The sequence below is a fragment of the Crinia signifera genome, chromosome 2, assembly GCF_055691185.1.
Source record: "Crinia signifera chromosome 2, ASM5569118v1, whole genome shotgun sequence".
In the NCBI taxonomy this organism is placed as follows: domain Eukaryota; kingdom Metazoa; phylum Chordata; class Amphibia; order Anura; family Myobatrachidae; genus Crinia; species Crinia signifera.
In genome coordinates this window covers 296235091-296256668 of record NC_139218.1, presented here as the reverse complement: position 1 = coordinate 296256668, position 21578 = coordinate 296235091, and the positions used below count along the sequence as shown (strand labels likewise).

Genomic DNA, 21578 nt, shown 5'->3' with positions numbered 1-21578 from the left:
GTCCCCACAAATAGACAATGTCCGGCGGCACTCAGGAACTTGAAAGAAGGACACAGCCTCAGGCGCTCTTAAGCCAACGTTTCAATAAGTTTATCTTATTTTCATCAGGGAATGCCCTGATGAAAATAAGATAAACGTATTGAAACGTTGGCTTAAGAGCGCCTGAGGCTGTGTCCTTCTTTCAAGTTCCTGAGTGCCGCCGGACATTGTCTATATATATATATATATATATATATATATATAATTTTAATGTGACCTTTGACTGTAATCTTTCATGTACAGTATGCCATGTGTTTCTTTTTGTTCCTATTTCAAAGACTAAGAAGAATATAATATATAATTGTTTAAAGTAAAATCACTTTGCCAGTGAACATGAAATTAACCTGACTAGCCAAAAGCAGCAGGACCAATTGGCTTTGCCCATCACTGTACAGTATGTGGCATATTGTTTTATTAACTAGTTGTATTGGAGTCCCCTTAAAACCCATATCAATGAACAAATTAATATCTGCTTGTATCAGACAATGTCCACGGACAGCTCAGTAATACACTGCACACATAGAAACCATAGTATACAGCTTTCCAACCTCTTCAGCATCTTAAATCCTATGCTGGAAGCTTTAAGACTTTTAATGATTAGTAACGTGTACTGTATATATTAGTTGTCCCAACAGACAAGCCACCCACATGTTATACAGTATATATCACTTTGCAGTTACAGATTTCATTTTCATTGGGAGTTGTCCTGTGTGGGCTAAATCTCTAGCCAGGCATTCTGGTCAGTGTGCATCTTTCCCAAACATGTGTCATGCGGAGAAACATGTGGGTGATTCTCAAAACTGGAATTGTTTTACTCTAAGAGGAAATGATCCTTTGTTATAGAAAATACATATTAATCAGTTTAAGTAACACATCAATAGTTTTATACTGAATAAAATGAGTTATGTTATTTAACTATATAATATATATTTGAAACTGTGTGAATTAACCTTTATAAATGATATTTCATGCCTGTATTTTGGCTTAACAGGCAGTAATTTGTATTGTTATTCAGATGACTTACAATCTACCTTGCTAATTAAATATAATGAATTTATAATTTACATATAGCATTGGTTGTTGTATTGTAGAGTAGTCTGTATATAATTATGGTAATCCTTAATTTATCTATTTATATCATTCAGCCTTTTTAACAATTGACATGACAATGAAATAAACAGTATAAAACTTTCCAATAACACCTCATCAACGTTGAACAAACATACCACAAAATATTTCCTATAGAGTTTAGAAATTATCTCTTGTGCTTTTGCATTTTATTTACTATATTAAATACATAAGAGATTTTGTACCAAAGCGCCCATCACTTACATTTTGTGCCCTGTGTTTTGCAGTCAAAAGCGACCAGAATAATAAATTACTTATTTTTTGGTGCCAGTGTTCAATTATGGCAACAAATTGATTTGGTGGGGGCTATTCAATTACCCCCAATACCCGGGACATAGGAACCCAAAGCTTAATTCCCGATAAGCAGCACTCAGGGATGCTATAGCACATGGGATCCAGATGCTTATACTAGATCTCATGTGTTATCCTATAAAAAGGGGACATTTTTAAATTGAATAAAATGGTTTTAATTGGATAAAACAATAATGACTAGCTTTTTGGGGGGAGAAAAATGATCGGGGCGAACTGAATACTGGCCTTTAGAATGTTTTTGTGCTTGTTCGATGCTTAAGTACTATACTTATATTTACTCTTGTAAAAAGATTGTTTTAGCTATTTAGAATTGAAGCAGTTATCAGCTATACATAAACTGCAAAACCTCAGAGCAGGAACATCCCCACTTAACACAAACACACTAAACAAAACCTTAAAACAATGAAATACATTTTCTGTACCGGATATGATTTTTAAAAGTCTAATGTACAAATACATGCTAAAATAAATCATGTAGTCATTTCTTTTAGGGCGGTGATCCTACATGCTGTGGGGCTGGCTTCTCTTATATAACTATACAAAGCATACGTACAGTAGCATAGCTGGCTACCTGGCATGACCATCGATTCTTGTTTGGCATTCATAAGAATAAGTGTGCCAGTGCATTTTCACTAGAATCATATTGCTTTAGAATAAACCAATAGTATAATCAGGAATGAGTGTACTTAATAATCTATAATACACCTTGTAAGGTAATGCCATGTTTTAGGATATGGTGTTTTTGATACAGACATATATATTCCTTTGAAATATTACAAAATAGATCCCAATGCATATAAATGACAGGCGTTAATTTGCTTTAATACTGGTATTGTTCCGACTGTGCGTATCACTTCTCTTTCCTGCTTTCTCTTTTAGTACAGCTGCTGCAGACACGGAGCAGTTTGCCGTACAGCTGTACAGCTGTTGCTTCATAGTTAAAAGCTGGTGAATGTTCCCTTTTTCTTACATGAAAAATGTGTGACATATGGAACAAGTACAAAATATACTCGATCTGTAAAAGGCCAAAACATTATATTCACATTTTATATTGTAATTATGCTTTTTATCTCTTTTTTTTCCTTCTGCAGCTTTTTAAACATGATGCGTTTTTTGGGGGTTAGGGTTTTAATATCCAATATAGAATATTTAGACAAAGGCCACCTGTGACGTGGTAAAAAATGCAGTTTAACTTGATCTATAGTAAATCCATATAATAAGACAGTCTTTATTGCTCTTTAGCAGCAAGAAGTGCAACTGTTCCAGTTTGTGCTTTCTGATTCCCCCCAAATCCCTACTGGAGGGGGCGTCCTCCGCCATTGACCATTATGTACATAATACCTTAAAGTGTATTCCTTAACTCTGTGAAATAGAATACTGAGAGCCTGTGCAATAGATTTGTGATGTATAAATACGGGGAAATATAAGAAGGCTTTAGGCAAGGCCAAGTCAATTCACAAACACAAACAGTACTTCACTTAAGATACCGGCCTAAATACTTTCACAAACAACAAAAGAAGAAAAAAAAATTAGAATACTCAAAGGAGTATGATGTTTTTATGCCCGCTTCACTTGATGGAAATTATGAGTGACGCCTCATTACCATCGCAGTTATTGCAAAATCCCAGGTTCCGATGACGGATACTAGCCCGGCGTTGCCACAGTTGCCGTCAGTTCTTCCTATACATGTACCTGTAGGTAATAGTCCACGGTTTCACTGTCACTATACAAAAACATGTTCCAGCAAAAACAAAACAAAAAAAACTATCATTCAATCCAAGATCTTAAAAACAATCTACGATACATTTTTTTTAAAATTAGGAGAAAATCTTTCAAAAACATCTGTCCGTATATAAGTGAAATGTACAATAGAAGCTATTTAAAGTGATGCAGGGCAAGGCCTATAAAAAGTGCCTGTGTCCTCAGTGTGAATGTTTCTGGATCTGAGGTATGGCCATGTGCTGGCGATTCCATGTTTGGGGGAGACTCTTGTGAGAAGCATGGCACTTCCTGTTAAACTCCTTCACTTTGCTTCACATCTGGGCATCCTGCTTCCGTAACACTGTTGGTGGGATTCAGCACTGCTGAATATATTGGGAAGAAAAGAACCAGCTTTTCCGCATGTTAGGACGGACTTTAGGCTCAGACCAGCATGTGCCTCCGGCGATGCAGTGCTAAGTGATCAGAACGGGAGAAACTGCGGTCACAGTCTGCACATTTAAATGGCTTTACTCCTGTATGTTTGCGGTAATGCCGTGTCAGTTCATCTGAGCGTGCAAACTTCCAGGTGCATCCTTCCCAAGTACACATGTACGGTTTTTCTCCTTTACAAAACAAAACAGACAAGTGTTAATTTGTGTTCAAAATAAACACTGGTTTTACAACATCTTTCTAATGAACTGGAGGAACAGGTGTAATATTTGTTTATACTTTTTACAAGTTATGCAAAAAGAAGCAACTTTTGCCATCAACCAATCTTTTAGTCTGTACTTTATAAATATTAGTCACATGGATCGGGCTTATTTCTAATGTTCCAGAACACAATTTTATAGTATCGTTTGATGCAAACAACTTATAGCAACCTATTGTAGGGTATGTTCAACACATCAGATTTGGATTTGCTTTCAATTAACAATATTTAAACTTTCAACCCTGACATATCCATACCTGCCATACCTGAGTCCAAGAAAAGGGACTCCTGTGCACTGAATGCCACACCGGCACCTGACAAGGGGGTGTGGCCTTGGTAAAAGAGTATATGGCTTCGCTTTAATACCACAAGCCACACCCCTATTTTTGTCACTACCTGGCGACGCCCCCAACCCCTCTGTCTCCCATGAATAGATTTGGAGCAGAGCAGCTAAGTGCCAGGGGGTGACACTCTAGAGCAGTGAACCATTTACTATTGTTTACTAGCAAAGCGATACATCATTATTCTAACAGTCCTGTGGACTGACAATTACATGATTCATGGGGTATGAGGAGTTGTGTTAAAGATCCATATCTACTGCACACACCTTTGAATTGACATTGATATTGGCCACTGTCATCCCTACCCATATCAACGGATTAATAACTGTGCATTACCGGCCAGAGAGAGCAGGGATCGGTTGGCTGATTGCCATCACTACGTTGTCCTGGTCACTCCAGGGCAGTGAACTCACCACTTGACTTCACACACGCACAAACACACACACTTCAGTAATACATGATAGTAATATTACATGATATTTAGCTGTGTGCCAATATCTTGCTATCTACTGTAACCTACTGCATCATATGTACGATGAAATTGGATTTATAGTAATACAAATCAATGGGTATGATATATCATATGTAAAAGCCCCAATCCCCCCCCCCCCCCCAACACACCACACTGGACTTATTTAAGGATCCTTAAGGTACCCATACACGTTACGATTATTTTATACAATATCGCATCTCATCGCATTGCATAGGTTTCGCAATGCAAGGAGATGAGATCCAGTACAAAAACACATACTTTTTTTTACTAGATCTCATCTCATCTCATTGCATTGCAAAACCTATGCAATGCGATGAGATGCAATATTGTATACAATATTGTATACAATAATTGTAATGTGTATGGACACCTTTAGAGAGATTTAGGGGCAGATGTATTAAGCCTGGTGAAGAGATAAACTGGAGATAAAGTGGAAGGAGATAACGCACCAGCCAATCAGATCCCAACTGTCATATTTCAAACACAGCTGATTGGCTGGTGCGTTAACTCTTCCAAGTTATCTCCACTTTATCTCCAGTTTATCTCGTCTCCAGGCTTAATACATCTGCCCCATTTACACTAATAATATGTTTCCCTGAATAAATGAAAGTTTTATAAGCCTTAATAGATTTTCTGGACTATTTTGCACCATATCAGGATAGAAGCTGTAAGTGGGTTGGACACTGTCCCACATACTGTATGCAATCAGCTAATACACGATCACCTTACTAATATCTGTAACATTATTACATATGCAATTTCTCACTGTCAGCAGGCAATATATCCCAGACTCTTTGCCAATGAGCCCGGAATAAAGGTGCCCACAGACGCTACAATTGTACTGTGCTATGCGTTTTTGTCTGTACAATGGTTCTATACAATTTTTCTTCCAGCTTGCTATGAGATGTGCACTTGGATGCATAAGATGTGATGTGATGAACCCATGTTTGTAATGTTAAATTTTAGATGTAGTCTAAAAAGTACGTGCAGCACGTACTTTTTTAGACATACAATATTGGGCTCCCGGGAACGCGCATCGCATCACACAAGCCCATAAACACCACCCGATAATTGTACATAAGATGCAATTTGTGCTCAGGGCCGGATTAACAATGGGGCTGATGGAGCTACAGCTCCAGGCCCACTCTCTAAATAGGCCCATTTTGTAGCTGAGGGCCAGAGCTTTCCAATGAGCCCGGCGTCGCATTGCTAGCCCTCCGGGAACCGGAGATACTGCTAGGTAAACCTGGAACGTTTTCCCCTCTTAGGATAACATGGGACCCGCTAATTCTGACCCCCACCCGGTTCCAACTGCTGCCAGTTCCCCCTCTGGCATTACAGAAGCTCGAGGTTGATCTCAATCCCAAATCGCTGGGTCTTCAATCTGATACCAGGCTGGTCCATATGGGTTCATTGGTTCTAGAGATATTGCGGGTAAACTGATTTCATTTCATTTTTTCATTTCTGAAATGTCATTTCATGGCTGTTCATGTTGTTTGAGGACAGATTTTTTTGGAACCAAATGGCACAGTTTCACGGGACTAAAATCATTCGAAGCCCACATGTAAAAGGCTCAGTTGGTTCTGAGGATATAGATGGTTGTTTTAGGAGGGGGGTTCTCTCCCCATCACACCAGAAAATGCAGGGACTAGGCTGGTGTAAAATGGGCCTGCATGATCCTGGGACCATATTCCCAGGTAAATCCCTGAATTCTTACTCAATCTGTGTGCCATTGTGTGAATTTTGGCTCAGTCGGTGTGAATTTTGGCTCATTCCATATGGCATTATGGGAGAAATTTACTAAAGGAAATTTAAAAAATAGGTGTATTTGTATCCAGAAATACACTTATTTTTGACATTTACTATCCCGAAAATATGGCAATTTGTAGTCGTATTGATGTGCTATCAATACGAATACGAATTGCCATATTTTCGGGATAGTAAATGTCAAAAATAAGTGTATTTCTGGATACAAATACACCTATTTTTTTTACAAATTTCCTTTAGTAAATTTCCCCCTATGTGTAAGAGACAAGTACAGTATAAGGGGTTACTATTGTGTTGCATGATTTGTATAAGGGGTATATGGTGTGGTAAACTTAGGTGACCACATAAAAGGTGCTGAAATGTTGTCCAAGTTTCGGCTTTCAGTATTTTTTTATGGATGACCCCACAAGTATCTTAGGACATCGGCATCCTGTGGGTGCAGCTTTGGAGGGCATCCGCCAAAATATCTCCCTGCATTTTTCCTATGCCAGCCCCCTGCCTTTTCCAGGCATATATAATTAGTTGAAAGTATTTATACAAATAGAGACACACCCATGAGCAGACCACCCAACCAGAACACTGGTCACGCCTCCCACATTATTATTGGCAGAGTGTCTATATATACGTGCTGTGTGGTTGTTAGACGACACACTTTAGAAGATGTAACCAGCTTGAGATTTATTCAAGTGATAAGCTTGCAGAATACAACAGTACTTCAGTGGTTAACTTCAGGTGTAATACAACTGATGCAGGAATCACAGTTTCAGGTGTTACTTATCTGTAGCGTTCAGCTTGCGCAGGGTTAATGGCAATTGACTGGTTTACGCTGCGGTATCTCTCCCAGCGTCGCTGCTGCCACAGATAATGAATCTCCCTGTATAAAGGACACGCTTGTAACGGGAGTACAGCGGGACTTGCTCTTACGCGCTCCGATGCACGTGGAGCTGCAAACAGGCATGGAGGATGTCACACACGCGCTCACACGCTAAGGCACACTATCACTTCCCTACAAGAAAGGAAACGCTGCAGCAGGGTCAGAGGACTCTGCCCTGCTATACGCTCAGTAAGCTGTCACTCAAGGTGACGTCTAGCTACAGTGGCTGCAAGGGGACAAGGCAGTCTGTAGGCTGCCCACTAACCAGTGTGTATGGAGACAGACGCAGGGCGCTGCTTTCTAACACTCCCCCTCGCTCAAGGCTGTCTTCGGCTACATAAAAGAACTTAATACAATACTTCGTCCTTTGTTATACCTGTAACCGAAAATATGGTTAGAGAGAAAAGACACTCAGAACATCAAAACTTCAAATCAACATTTTGAACTTAAACAAGTCCACAGTCCTTCACGAACTTAATAAGCAAGTTTGTCGACAGTCCTTTTGTAAGCATGTCAGCGACATTCTGTTCACTTGCAATGTATTCAACATTGATGGACTTGCTCTCCACTAGTTCTCTGATGAAGTGGTGCCTAATCGCGATGTGTTTCGGCCTTCCATGGTGCTTGGTACTACAGGAAAGATCTATTGCTCCCCTGTTATCACATGCAATGCTGATAGTCTCTTCTTCATAAAGTAGACCTAACTCACACAAAGTCTCTTTGATCCAGAGTGCTTCCTTTGATGTCTCTGTAAGAGTCATGTATTCGGCCTAAGTTGTTGAGAGAGCAACAGTGGGTTGTTTTCTACCCGCCCAACTAACTGCTGCCCCAGCCAGTGTGAACAGGTAACCGGTATGGGAACGACGATCATCTTCATCTGCTCCCCAGTCGGCATCGCAGAAGACTTTCAAATTTGAATTGCTTGTCTTGGCGAACTTTAATTTCAAGGAACTTGTACCTTTTAGGTATCTCAGAATCCTCTTCACTGCGATCCAGTGTTGCCTTCCAGGATTTATTGCAAATTGGCTCACCCGACTGACTGCATGAGTGATGTCTGGACGGGTTCCAATACTTGCATACATAAGGCTTCCAACCACGTTCTTGTAAGGAACATCTCGCATTTCCTCTACCTCTTCTTGTGTGGTTGGTGACATACCTTTTGTTATCTTGATACTTTTGTCAATTGGTGTATTTACTGACTTGGAGTCTGCCATTCCATACTTCAAAATGGTTGCCTCGATGTACATTTGCTGGTCGACTGTGACTGTTCCCTTTTGCAGGTCTTGAACAATTCTCATTCCCAACAAATGATTGGCTGGACCTAGGTCTTTCAACTTGAATCTCTGCTTTAGCTGATCCCTCACACCTTCGATGTGATCTTCATGACCTGCTATAAGTATATCATCCACATAGACAGCTATGATGAACAACTTTTCTCCCAGAGTTTTGTGATAAAGGCAGTGGTCAGTCTCTGATCTAATAAAATTCATTTCAAGTAGTACTGCGTCCAATTTTATGTACCAGCAACGACCACTCTGTTTTAGACCGTATATGGATTTCTTCAGAAGACACACCTTCTCTGTCTGAAGCTCATCCTCATTATAATGATCTGGCGATTCCATGTAGATTTCTTCAACCAGTTCTTCATTCAGGAACGCCGAGTCGAAATCTAGTTGGTATAGCAGTAAGTTTTGTAAGGTGGCGACTGCAATTACTAATCTAAGAGTGTTACACCTTGCAACTGGTGAGTATATCTCCCCATAGTCAATCCCGGATCTCTGTGTGTATCCCTTAGCAACAAGACGGGCTTTGTAACGGGCAACTTCTCCGTCTGAATTTAACTTCTTGCAGAAGACCCACATGTTCTTGACTGTCTTGCGGTTGCTTGGCCTATCTACTATGGTCCAAGTATTGTTCTCTTTCAGTGCTGATAGCTCTGTGTCTATTGCAGATTTCCATTTCGCCCAATCACTGCACGCTTTCGCTTCTCGAATACTCTGAGGTTCACTGAAAGCAATGTTCGCATATTCTTCCTCATACCTTCTGGCTGGTATGCCTTTGTTGCTTCTTACGGAAGCCCTGTTTGTTGGTTCGCTTCCCTCTTTGGTATTTTCTATTTCAGGTATGCTTTCTATTTCACACACCTCTACTAGTGCTTGCTTTTCTTGCTCTTTTGCTTTTGTGGGTGATGCTGTTTCTTGAAATATCACATCTCTTGATTTCAAAAGACGTCTGTTCTCTGCATCCCAGAGCCTGTACCCTTTGCTCTCCTCACAATAGCCTAGCAGTATGCACTGTCTTGATTTCGGGTCAAGTTTCTTTCTCTTCTCCTTTGGAATATGCGCATAAGCTCTGCTCCCAAAGACACGGAGATGACTGATGTCTGGCTTCTTCTCAGACCAGGCCTCTAAGGGGGTTTTTCCCTTCACGGCCACTGTGGGTGTTCTGTTTTTCAGGTATACTGCAGTAGATACAGCTTCTGCCCAAAAACTCTTCTCCAGGCCAGCATCATTCACCATTGCTCGTGCTCTTTCGAAGATCGTTCGGTTCGCCCTCTCACTTACGCCATTCTGTTCAGGCGTGTAGGCCATCGTCAGCTGATGCTTTATGCCATGTTTCCTGAGGAAGTCGGTTAGTTCTTCATTTTCGTACTCTCCCCCATTGTCAGATCTCAGGGCTTTTAGCTTTAGGCCCGTCTGAGTCTCCACTAGGTTCTTGTACTCCACAATTTTCTTGACCACCTCACTTTTCTTCTTTATGAAGTATACGTGTGTCATCGATGAGAGGCGTCATCGATGAGAGTCATGAAGTACTTGTAACCACTGGTTGACTCCTCTTCCATTGGTCCGCACACATCTGTGTGCACCAGAGCTAACTGTATTTCTGCTCTGCTTGCTGACTTGGGAAATGGGTTGCGGGTCTGCTTGCCTTTTATGCAACTCTCGCACACAAGTCTTTCGGTGTCTTTCACTGTGATCCCTGTTGCCATCCCATCAGCTAATTTCTGGACATTGTCATATCCTAAGTGTCCCAAACGTCTGTGCCAGAGTTCCATCGACTCATTTCCAGCAGAGGCTGCTAAAGCTACACATTCATCTGTGTCTAGGATGTATAGTTGGTTGCATCGGGTTGCTGAAGCAATTACAGTCCCTCTTTCATTATGCACCATACACCTGCCCTTTGCAAACTGGACTCTGTAGCCTTTTGCCTCGAGTACGCTGATAGCGATGAGGTTACTTCCCAATTCTGGTACATACAGGACGTCTTGGATATCTGTGACTACTGTCTGTCCCTCAATTCTTAGTCTCACCGTGATTGTCCCAACACTTGATGCAGTAAGGACCTTTTCACCAATCCCTGTAACTGTTGTGGGTGTACACTGTGTTAAAGAATTGAACCACTCCTTATTGCAGCTGAAGTGTCTAGAGGCTCCCGAGTCCATGTACCAGAGATCCCTCCTTGGCTTGTCTGCTACATTTAGTGCCGACTCGTTCTTCTTGTCATGCCGCTTGTGCGTACCACTAGTGTTCTTCATCCTGCATTCTGAAGCTTTGTGCCCTACTTTGTGGCACACATAACATTTGAATGTGCATTTCTTGGGTTTTGCACCCTTTGCTACTAAGGCAGAACCCTCAGCTATGGCATCCTTGTGGATTCTCTCTTGGAACTGTAGTAGTTTGGCCCTCACAACTTCTGTTGTAAGCTTGGTTTCATTCGACTCTAGTGCGACAACTAGGAAGTCAAATTCTTCTGTCAAGTTCTGCAGCATTACCATCGCCACTTCTTCCTCATCCACTTTTGCTCCTACACATGCCAATTGCTGAGCTATCGATAGTATTTTATCAATGTAATCGTTCATGTCCTTGCATGCATTCAACTTTGTTCCATACAGTGTGCGTCTCAGACTTATCCTCCTCATTAGGCCTTTATTCTCATAAGCACCTTGTAGAGTTGTCCACATGTCCTTAGCGGACTCTTTCCCACAGATCGTAGAATAAACATGCTGCTCCACAGCCAGGCCTATTGTGCCAATGGCCTTGTCTACCTCTTCTGGGTTTGGACTATCTCCTGGGGCTATTGTGACTTTCCATAGCTTCTCCCTTTTAAGCTGCATTTCCATAGCAAACTTCCATGTAGTGTAATTCTCTGAGCCTTTGAGTTTTGGAAAGTTCATGCTATGCCCTGTACTGTGCATTCCCGTTAACTCTTCCACAAATGTCAATTCAGAAATATTTCTTTGTGTTCTTTTATGTACTGCGTTAGCACTTGGTCTTTAGGGGGTTAATCTTCGCGCACATGACGTGCTGGGCCCATAACCTATTGGCAGAGTGTCTATATATACGTGCTGTGTGGTTGTTAGACGACACACTTTAGAAGATGTAACCAGCTTGAGATTTATTCAAGTGATAAGCTTGCAGAATACAACAGTACTTCAGTGGTTAACTTCAGGTGTAATACAACTGATGCAGGAATCACAGTTTCAGGTGTTACTTATCTGTAGCGTTCAGCTTGCGCAGGGTTAATGGCAATTGACTGGTTTACGCTGCGGTATCTCTCCCAGCGTCGCTGCTGCCACAGATGATGAATCTCCCTGTATAAAGGACACGCTTGTAACGGGAGTACAGCGGGACTTGCTCTTACGCGCTCCGATGCACGTGGAGCTGCAAACAGGCATGGAGGATGTCACACACGCGCTCACACGCTAAGGCACACTATCACTTCCCTACAAGAAAGGAAACGCTGCAGCAGGGTCAGAGGACTCTGCCATGCTATACGCTCAGTAAGCTGTCACTCAAGGTGACGTCTAGCTACAGTGGCTACAAGGGGACAAGGCAGTCTGTAGGCTGCCCACTAACCAGTGTGTATGGAGACAGACGCAGGGTGCTGCTTTCTAACAATTATTAGGTGCTGGCCACAAACCCTTTGTTGTTTGCATTATTGCGCATAATAGGCCCTTGCTAATTTTCAGCTCCAGGCCCATTTAGACCTTAATCTGGCTCTGTTTGTGCTTAAAAAGTACAAAACGCATTCGGTAATTGATGCGTCTGTGGGCACCTTAAGCCTGGATTTTAGATGTGATTAGCTGCTGTATATAACAGATACTGTTTAAATAGAAGATCGTGGCTGAATAGCATTTGGAGAACTGTGGCAGACATTTGATCTAGGCTCCTATAACATAAAAGGTGCATTGATCTAGTCCCCATGGGGTATAATATTACATCACCATCATATTGCAAAGCACTGTGCTACAGACGTGACACCACTGATACCGTTTTCACATCGCAAATTGCACTGTTACACCAGGACTTTAAAATGGTTCAGTCCCGGCGCGACCCTGCATTTTGCTCTGTTCAGATCCCTACAGTGACCCAGCAATATTGCTGGTTTGCTGACATCATGTGGGGGCAGAGCAGTGCAGCATCATCGGGGGTGTGGGAGGAGGCATCGCTTAGTCAAACCAGTAAAGGCATATTATAGTGTTTCTGTCACCCTCAGCAGTGTTATGCATAAAGCTGTGTACACACGGGGGAGATATATTGCTCAGCAGTATATTGCTCAGTGTCTCCTTTTCATCAGCGACTAGAGATGGTCGCTGATGAAAGGGAACCTCTGCCGGGGGAGCCGCAGAAGGAATCAGCTGGTCTCAGGAGCAAGATCCTGCAATCATAAGGGGGCTAAAAACGGGAGCGTGCACTGGGCGATTTATCGCAGGTGCACATTCCAATCGCTGGCAATATGGTCACTTAGCAACCATATTGCCAGCGATAAATGCCCGTGTGTACGCACCTTGACTGAGACTGATAGAAATCGTCTCTGTTTATTACAGGATAGAAGTAATATCATCCAATTCTCTCACCGTTGTCAGAAGCATAAATCACTAATACACATCCTATTCTTCTATAAAAAAAAAAATCTCGATAGGAACCCACATTCTCTTGATATGATTACATTGGGGTATCCCCCTAAATATAGCACATATATTTAATTAAGACCCGTTATTGTAGGGCACATTACAATATTAAAGTTATTCTACACAAGAACATGCGGAAACAGATTTTAATAACTTTTTGGAATCGTTATTGCTCTTTCGTTATTTGTTTTATATTCACTGGTTGCATTTTATAAAAATTTTATAAAAGGTCAATTTTTTTAAGTCTACAAATGTAGTCTATTTGAAACAATTTACATTCTCTTCTTCTTTTGTATGCCAGCAAAGAGACAGCCCTTTCCTTAAATTTTTTGACGGTATCCCAACTGCTCCTCCCCCACCGCGAGACCTTGCTGCCCTCTGGTGGGACAGCTGGACACTACCAAAAAACAGGACTGTCGTGCAAAAATTTAGATAGTTGGGAGATACTACAGGCTATCATAGTTGTTGCAAACTCAACCTACAATATTACATGTTAATGAGTGTGGGGGAGATTCTGTTAAGCAGAAATGCAGTAAAAACCCCGTTTTCGGGGTTTTTACCGCATTTCTATATGCTATATGCCCCCTCCGCAGTGCCAGGGCTGCGGAGGGAATCGTCAGCAAAACCTGACGATTCCCTGCAGAAGCCTATGGGCTTCTTACCGCAGCGCTGTTTGAGGGATCCGTCACGGATCCCTCCCAGCGTGCCCTGCGGCCGGCGCCGGGGTCTGCGCATGCGCAGATGGACTCCCGGGTCACAGACCCGGAAGTCCAGTGCCGGCACCGCATCGCAAGGGACAGCTCTTATCGCAAGAGCTGTCCCTTGCGTTAATAACGGCATATGTTACAGCATATGCCGTTATTAATAATGCGGTAGCCGGCGATAATGGGCGCGGATGTTACAACATCCCGCCCAGTATCTTAAAAAACAGCTTATTGTTACATTTCAGGTTCCATATATTAGAGGTGAGTGTATATGACCTGAGCTGCATTTCTGTGGTATATGAAGCATGATTTCAGTGTAGAGGGACCAGGGCTGCCGAGACGTATGCCGGACAACAGTAAAATATTTGGGGTGTGGCCTAATCACAGGAGGTGTGGCCACCTCCCGCAATTAGTCCATGCCCCCAAATTGTTTCGGTTGTACAAAAAAACATGTTAAGTCGAGTAGGGAGTGTTTTTATCGACCCCCCTCAGCAGCACACACTTACCTACAGCATGTGCTGTGCTGACAACCGACTCAGCATGATCTCTCACACTGTCAATGAGATGCTCATGCTGAGCCTGCTGTCAGCACAGCACATGCTGTAGGTAGATGTGTGCTGCTGCTTCCGCCCAGGAGGAACGGAGGGGGAAGGGGTGTCAGACTGGGGTCCCCGCTGGCCACCCCTCTCAGCAGCCCTGAGAGGGACAATGCTTGACCTTAGGTTGCAAGCTTAAAAGAGCCTATTTTCAACTAAATTCTGTTTTTAAATTTTAATACATGTGGGAACAACAGTTTCTGAATGTGTAGGGCAGAGTTAAGCATCCTTGTTATATAACAAAGATAGAAAGATCTACAACCTCAGTGCTATCTGCCTGGTTGCAGATGATCTTTACATTGCTATACACACTAAAGGTCCATACACACTGGGCGACTATGCGTAGGCCCCATAGCAAAAGTTTGTAAGGGCCCCCTATTTAGCAACTGATGGTGATAAATGTATGCAAAACATTAGTTTGACAGCAAAGATGGGCCCCCTTCAGCTCTGGGCCCCAAAGCAGCTGCACCCCCTGCACCTATGGTAGTTACGCCCCTGCCAGCAGATGAACGGCTTTCCTGGCGATTATGCAGAAGTGCGTAGAAGCGCTCACTGCTCATCGCCAGGGCATGCACACTGGGCGGCTTTGAGCTGAAAGCCACTCAAACATGCTGTTTTGAACGACTTTCAGCTCAAAGTTGCCCTGTGTGTATGGGCCTAAACAGCAAATCAAACTGATGTTTAAATCTAAATAATGAAGACTTTTTGCTCGAATTCTATAATGTTTTTAAAACTGAAATATAAAGCCCTAAAATACATAACTGATGACAGAGCCATTCATTTATGTAACTACTGTATAGAGTACATCCCCGCCAAACAAGTTGTGTTTTTAAAAATTATGAAAAGTTTGAATAATAATTAAATTGAAAAGATTTAAATATAAATGGTCTGTTCTCCAATCATCTGGCTTCACAGAAAATAATAAATAGGAGCTTTTATACATTTTAGTTGAAAACTACTGATGCCAGAAAGTGTTAAAATACCACATTTTATTAACTAATGATTCACCCACCATTAAAATAAACTGTAAGAAAGATACCCCACCATCCCCACCATCACCACCATCACCACCACACACACACACACACACACACACACACACACACACACACACACACACACACACACACACACACACACACACACACACACACACACATTTACATATTTACATATTTAAAACTAGGGGGGATGATCAATTTTAATAATGAATAAATAGATAATGCTCTGGAGTTACTTTCCTCTTCAGTGTATGTGGCACTGCAATTGCTGCCTAACCACGGGACAATCCTCCAAAGCCAGGATGGTTACAAGGCATACATTTTTAGTCACTCATTTCTGATCGTTTCCACATCACTTCAGATGCGCTGTTACCATGAGGTACATTTTCTAAACTGTATGGGACAGTATCCCATTTTTTAAATAGAACTCCCATCCATTCTCAATAACTCTTCTGTCACATAGGGCCTTATTCTAGTTCACTCTTTCTGACAAAATCCTTATCAAATGGACAAAACCATGTGCACTGCAGGTGGGGCAGATGTTACAGTGCAGAGAGAATTATATTTGGGTGGGGTTTTACTTTAAAGTGAGATCTATATTGCAGTGTAAAAATAAAGCGGCCAGTATTTACCCTGCACAGAAACAAAATAACTCACCCAAATCTAATTATCTCTGCATATTTTATATCTGCCCCCTGCAGTGTACATGGTTTTGTCCATCTAAGAAGAATTTTGTTAGAAAGAGTGAACTAGAATAAGGCCCTAAGTTCATCCAGTACTAACATGCCACCAGATATATTGAGATTGTGTGGGACTTGGAGAACCAGGAGTGAGCCAAAGAAGAAAATTGATGCAGTCAAAACAGAGAGCAGGGCAGGGTACCAGGTCTGCAGATTAATACAAAGATAAAAAGGTAAAAAAGCAGACTGGGAAACAAACCAGAGGCCTGGCGCAGGGTTGGAGGCAACAGGTGTAAAAAAAAAACTGACAGCTGAAATAAGAACAGCTTTCTTGGTGAAACTGGACAAAAATCCACCAGTACCGCAGTGAGACCAGTGCCGTCTTTCCCATTGGGCACGATGGGCAGTTGCCCGGGGGCCCTAGGACCTAGAGGCCCCCGGCCCAGCCCAATGGGAAAGATTATTCGCTAGTCTTCAATGGCAGGTTACACTGTGACCTTTTCAAAAGCTCTTCCTCTTTCCTGCCTGGGCTGTCACTCTCTGCTGTGGCTTCTTCTAACACAGACTGATCTGATCTGTATTTCAGCACAGAGATACAGACCAAACTGTGCTAGAAGCACCACAACAAAGAGTGACACCGCAGGCAGGAAAGAGGAACTGTATAGCTTTTGAAAGGTGCATGGTGCTAGAATGAACACTAGACATCATAGATAATTAATTAAAGGTGAAACATTTGTTATGTGATACAGGTATTGTATATCTTATTGGAAAAGCTCACAGTTGTCTGTATAATTGTAAGCCATTCCCAACTAGATGCATACATACACAAACACGTACCATATATTGACAAAGAGCAGTTAGACTATTACGTGAGAGCTTACTTCAAGGCTTACTTCAAATACACTTTGCATACAGTATGTACAGTATATTGTAAAGATGTTCTCAGTGTACTTAGAATTATGAAGTATAAAATAAGATCTCTTATGTCATCCTAAATATGTTTTTATATCCATCCATAAAAGACAAAGGGGTTAGTCAAAACTCTACACAAAGCCAATGTCTTGTTTTACAATAAAAGTTTGGTTTCGGTTGCATTAAACACATTAGCTTTGTTTAACATATGTGCGGTTACTGTGTAATAAAAGCAAAGGCAAACAGAGGCTGTTTCTTAGACCTGTCTCAGCACGGAAGTATACAACTCAAATGACTTTTAAAAATGATTCTAAAATGCCTAACAACCAACACAAATATTACAGTTAACCTTAGCCTGGCACCAAGTTATATGCACTCAAAAGCACACAAAGTGTTTCAGGTTCTCATGCCTGCCACAATAGAGAAAGATAATATTTTTTACATAAAGTAGCTCGACAAATCTAAGATGACTGGCACTTTATTTAATGATGTTCTAAGTAGTAAAATCTAGTCACACAGAAAGATTTGGCTCTTGGGCAGGGAGGCACATAACTACAGAGCACAAAACATTCATAATTACATTCTGGGCCTATGCCTAAAAAACATGAAATCATAGAAATGTACAGGAATACCTGCAGGTTAAAAAAGACTAGGATATAATTATCAAACCTTAAAAATGTAGATAAGAAGTCCCTGATAGCGGTCTCATTTAGGTAAAATATACATACAAAAAAACACACAAAGCAATAACATTTCTGAAGTTTTATAGAACACAGCAAAATATGTGACTTATTATAATTATGTATGTTATGAATTCTCAGTCCAAATGCTACAGCTATTAAATGTATTTGGTTTGCATTATGTTATTGATGGTAGTGTACACAGGGCCAATTAAACAGCATAGTAACATCACAGCAATGCACTGGGGCATATACACACCCATTCATGGGAACCAATTTGAAAAAAATCCCAACATGCCCCTCCCACGGTCCGGCACCATCTCTCCACGGTTATGTTATAAAGGGGCAGATGTATTAAGCCTGGCGAAGAGATAAACTGGAGATAAATTGGAAAGAGATAACGCACCAGCCAATCAGCTCCCAACTGTCATATTTTAAACACAGCTGATTGGCTGGTGCGTTATCTCCTTCTACTTTATCTCCAGTTTATCTCTTCTCCAGGCTTAATACATCTGCCTCAATGGGTCTAGGTCAACACTAAAAGGGCAACATGCACAAGGTTGACATAGACAAAAGGTTGACACATGTACAATGTCGACATGGAAGTTGTCAACACAGGAAAAGCTCGTCAAGAATTTTTCATGTTTTTTTTTGTCAATTTGTACTTTTTAATCATGTGAACTCCATATTAGTTCACCGCATCGCTCAGCATATTTTGGGCATGGTGCCTCACCCCGCTACCGCTGCCCTCGGCACACATTACTGTTCCCAATTATTGTCCACGTGGATGGTAAAGTAGGAAAAAGTCCCCCAAAATATAAAATAAAATCCAAAAAACTCATGTCGACTTTCTCATATGTCGCCCATTGCCATGTTGACCATTTGATGGTCGACTTTGATGATGGTGAAGTTTTGAATGTTGACCATATGGTGTCAACCTAGACACTGTCAACTTATCAACCCATTACCCTCGCCACAGGGTTTCATTCAGTGAATGGCTGTCAGCACTCTGGTGGAGAGCGCCAACCGGTGCTTTAAGTGGTCATGGAGAGGTGGTAGAACTCACTTTCTCTGCCTGAGGCACTCAAAGCGTAATCCCAAAAAGTAGCCATCCACAGTTCCATTTTGGCGAATAAAACGGATGCTAATTGGATACAATGATAATGTATCATCGGAAACGGCATTGGGGATAATAGATATCCCCTTAGTCTGCAATGCAAAAATGCACAATTCCTTTTTCACTTTGCTACCTGGTTTTTAGTGTGCTATTTATCATTCATCAGTGTTGTCCTGCAACAAATCCAGTTCAAAATGTTTAGCTCCAAATTTTCAGTTGTATTTAGCAATGTTTGCCTGCTGGAACAGCCCTACCACAAGAATGTTATCCACTGTGATACCTTTTATGCCAAAGCTTTCAATTCATAGATTCTCAGTGGTAAATTTACTACGATGGGAGTTCTATTGAACACGGGACGTTGCCCATAGCAACCAATCAGATTCAATCTATTATCTTCTAGAATGTGCTAAATAAATAATAAAAAGAATCTGATAGGTTGCTATGGGCAACAGCCCATCTTCAAACGTCTTTTATTGAGACAATTGTAGCTTATTTTTCCCATGAATTTATATCAGAGTACCTCAGAGAAATACATAGGGTTTCTGCAGGCCTACAGTAAGTGATTCCGGGATGCAGTTTATCATCAGTGACCATAGTAAACAATGTCACTCCTTGTAACTTAGTGTTTTCAGTGCCCACATTGTAAGATTTATGACAATACATTTCCCACACTAAGGAAACCTCTGCCTAATCTTACAATCACATTGTACTCACTCCTTAAGTGTTGATGTGATCACTGGAGTTTCCTGCATGACAGATTACTGTACATCCTTACGTGCTCTGACACATTGACACATAACAGATGTTTACTGTATGTGCACACACACGTACCATATATACTCGAGTATAAGCCTACTTTTTCAGAACATTTTTTATGCTGAAAAAGCCCCCCTCGGCTTATACTCGAGTGAGGGTCCCACTTGGGTCAATAAGTTTTCCCAGTTTTTTTGTTGTAAAATTAGGTGCCTCGCTTATATTCGGGTCAACTTATACTCGAGTATATACGGTATATGACTGCAGTATATTTAGTAGGCCTAATTCATTTAGTGAAACTTTGAAAGGGAACATATTTAATGATAGTATTTAGAAATTAATATAAATTAACAATTAATCCTAACGTTTCCCAGCATGCAATGCCCAAAAAAAATACAAAATGTATATATCCAGGTGTGATACTAAACAAAGTGATATCTATCCTCTCCAGAGAAAAAGAAAGGAATATAAACACCTGGAATAAAGATGTTTGTTTTCCTTGCCTACTTGTCCAAATAAAGCAATTCACTAATTTACAAACTGTGGCATGCAGATTATGTTCAGTTTTCTGCCAACATTTCTGTACTTGACTTGGTTCCTTGATTACACATTGCCTATGCTTTAAAGCAGGGCTGGGCAACACCGGCCCTCCAGATGTTAAAGAACTACACATCCCAGGATGCTTTGCATTAGTTTTGCTATGTTGCCATGCTGAAACTGATGCAAGGCATGCTGGGATGTGTAGTTCATCAACATCTGGAGGGCCGGTGTTGCCCTGCCCTGCTTTAAATCATACCTCCCAACATTTGTAGACACTGGGTCGGGACGAGGTGCACGCCGAAGGCGCGAGTCAGATTTTTGGGGGCGTGACCTATCGGGAAAGGGGCGTGGTCTATACTTGTGGTCTATACTATACTATCCCTTTTCCGCCGAAGTGGGGGCATGCCCAGCAGCTCTGTGATCTGCTGCCCAGCCCCTCTGTCTGCAAGAATAGACGCTGTGCGCATGCGCACAACGTCTATACAGTGTATTCATGGACGACAGGGGGGACTCCCAACTGTAAGATATAAGTGGGTCAATTTACTTACTAAAGCCTTCTCTGCCATCAAATGCATATTGGTAATTTAATAAACATGGCAGAGTTTGCTCAAATAGAATGAAAATCACAGTAGACCACATGTTTATTGTGCTTGACATACAGTTCCCCCAGTTTGACATAATTGTATTGTTAATGCTGGGTACACACCAAAGCCATTTGGCCTCAATCCAATCAATTTCGATGCAATTCCAACCAAATGTATGTAGATTGTATGTACATTGGGCATGTTTTGGCATGTTTTCTATCCGATTCCGATCCGATGCGCGTCCCCGCCGCTCGTTTGGTCACTTTGGGGATCCTATCTGCTGCAGTCAGGATTCCTCAATCGGACTCCGACTAGTGAGTCCATCGAATGCACATTGTTTGTGGGTTTTTGCTTGCGACCGTCCAGCCCCTTATTTAAATTTTAAAGGCCAATGTGATGACGGTCGCATGGGGTACTTCGCAAAAAACATGAAGCACCAATCCGACCATTTTATGACCATCGCGGTCGCATCAGGATTGGGATTGGGATCGTTTCACACAAAAACACAATGTTTACAATGGAGCTGCCCAGGAGCTCTCTGGAAGTTCAAGGGAAAAGAGCTGCATAGTGGTGGTTGGGGGGGGGGGGGGGGGGCGCACGCACAGGAGAGAAGTAAAACTAAATTGGGGGGCACATGAGGAAAGATCATCTGCATGAGGCGGGATAGCTGTGTGAGGGGAGAGTTGTGTCAGGGATAAGAAGTATCAGGGGGAAGAGATGTGTGATATTTTTTTTT

At 41.7% G+C, this 21578-nt stretch overlaps 1 protein-coding gene across 6 annotated transcripts in view; it reads right to left on the bottom strand.

The window, feature by feature from the left end:
• Positions 1–235: 235 nt before the first annotated feature.
• KLF12 (KLF transcription factor 12) overlaps positions 236–21578 on the bottom strand; it is a 180550-nt gene continuing 159207 nt past the window's right edge. For all 6 annotated transcript variants that reach the window (XM_083168861.1, XM_083168858.1, XM_083168860.1 and 3 more), the window contains one exon: positions 236–3803. In XM_083168861.1, coding sequence (XP_083024987.1) covers positions 3622–3803 — 182 coding nt within the window. In that variant the 3' untranslated portion in view covers positions 236–3621. The remainder of the gene's footprint in view (positions 3804–21578) is intronic.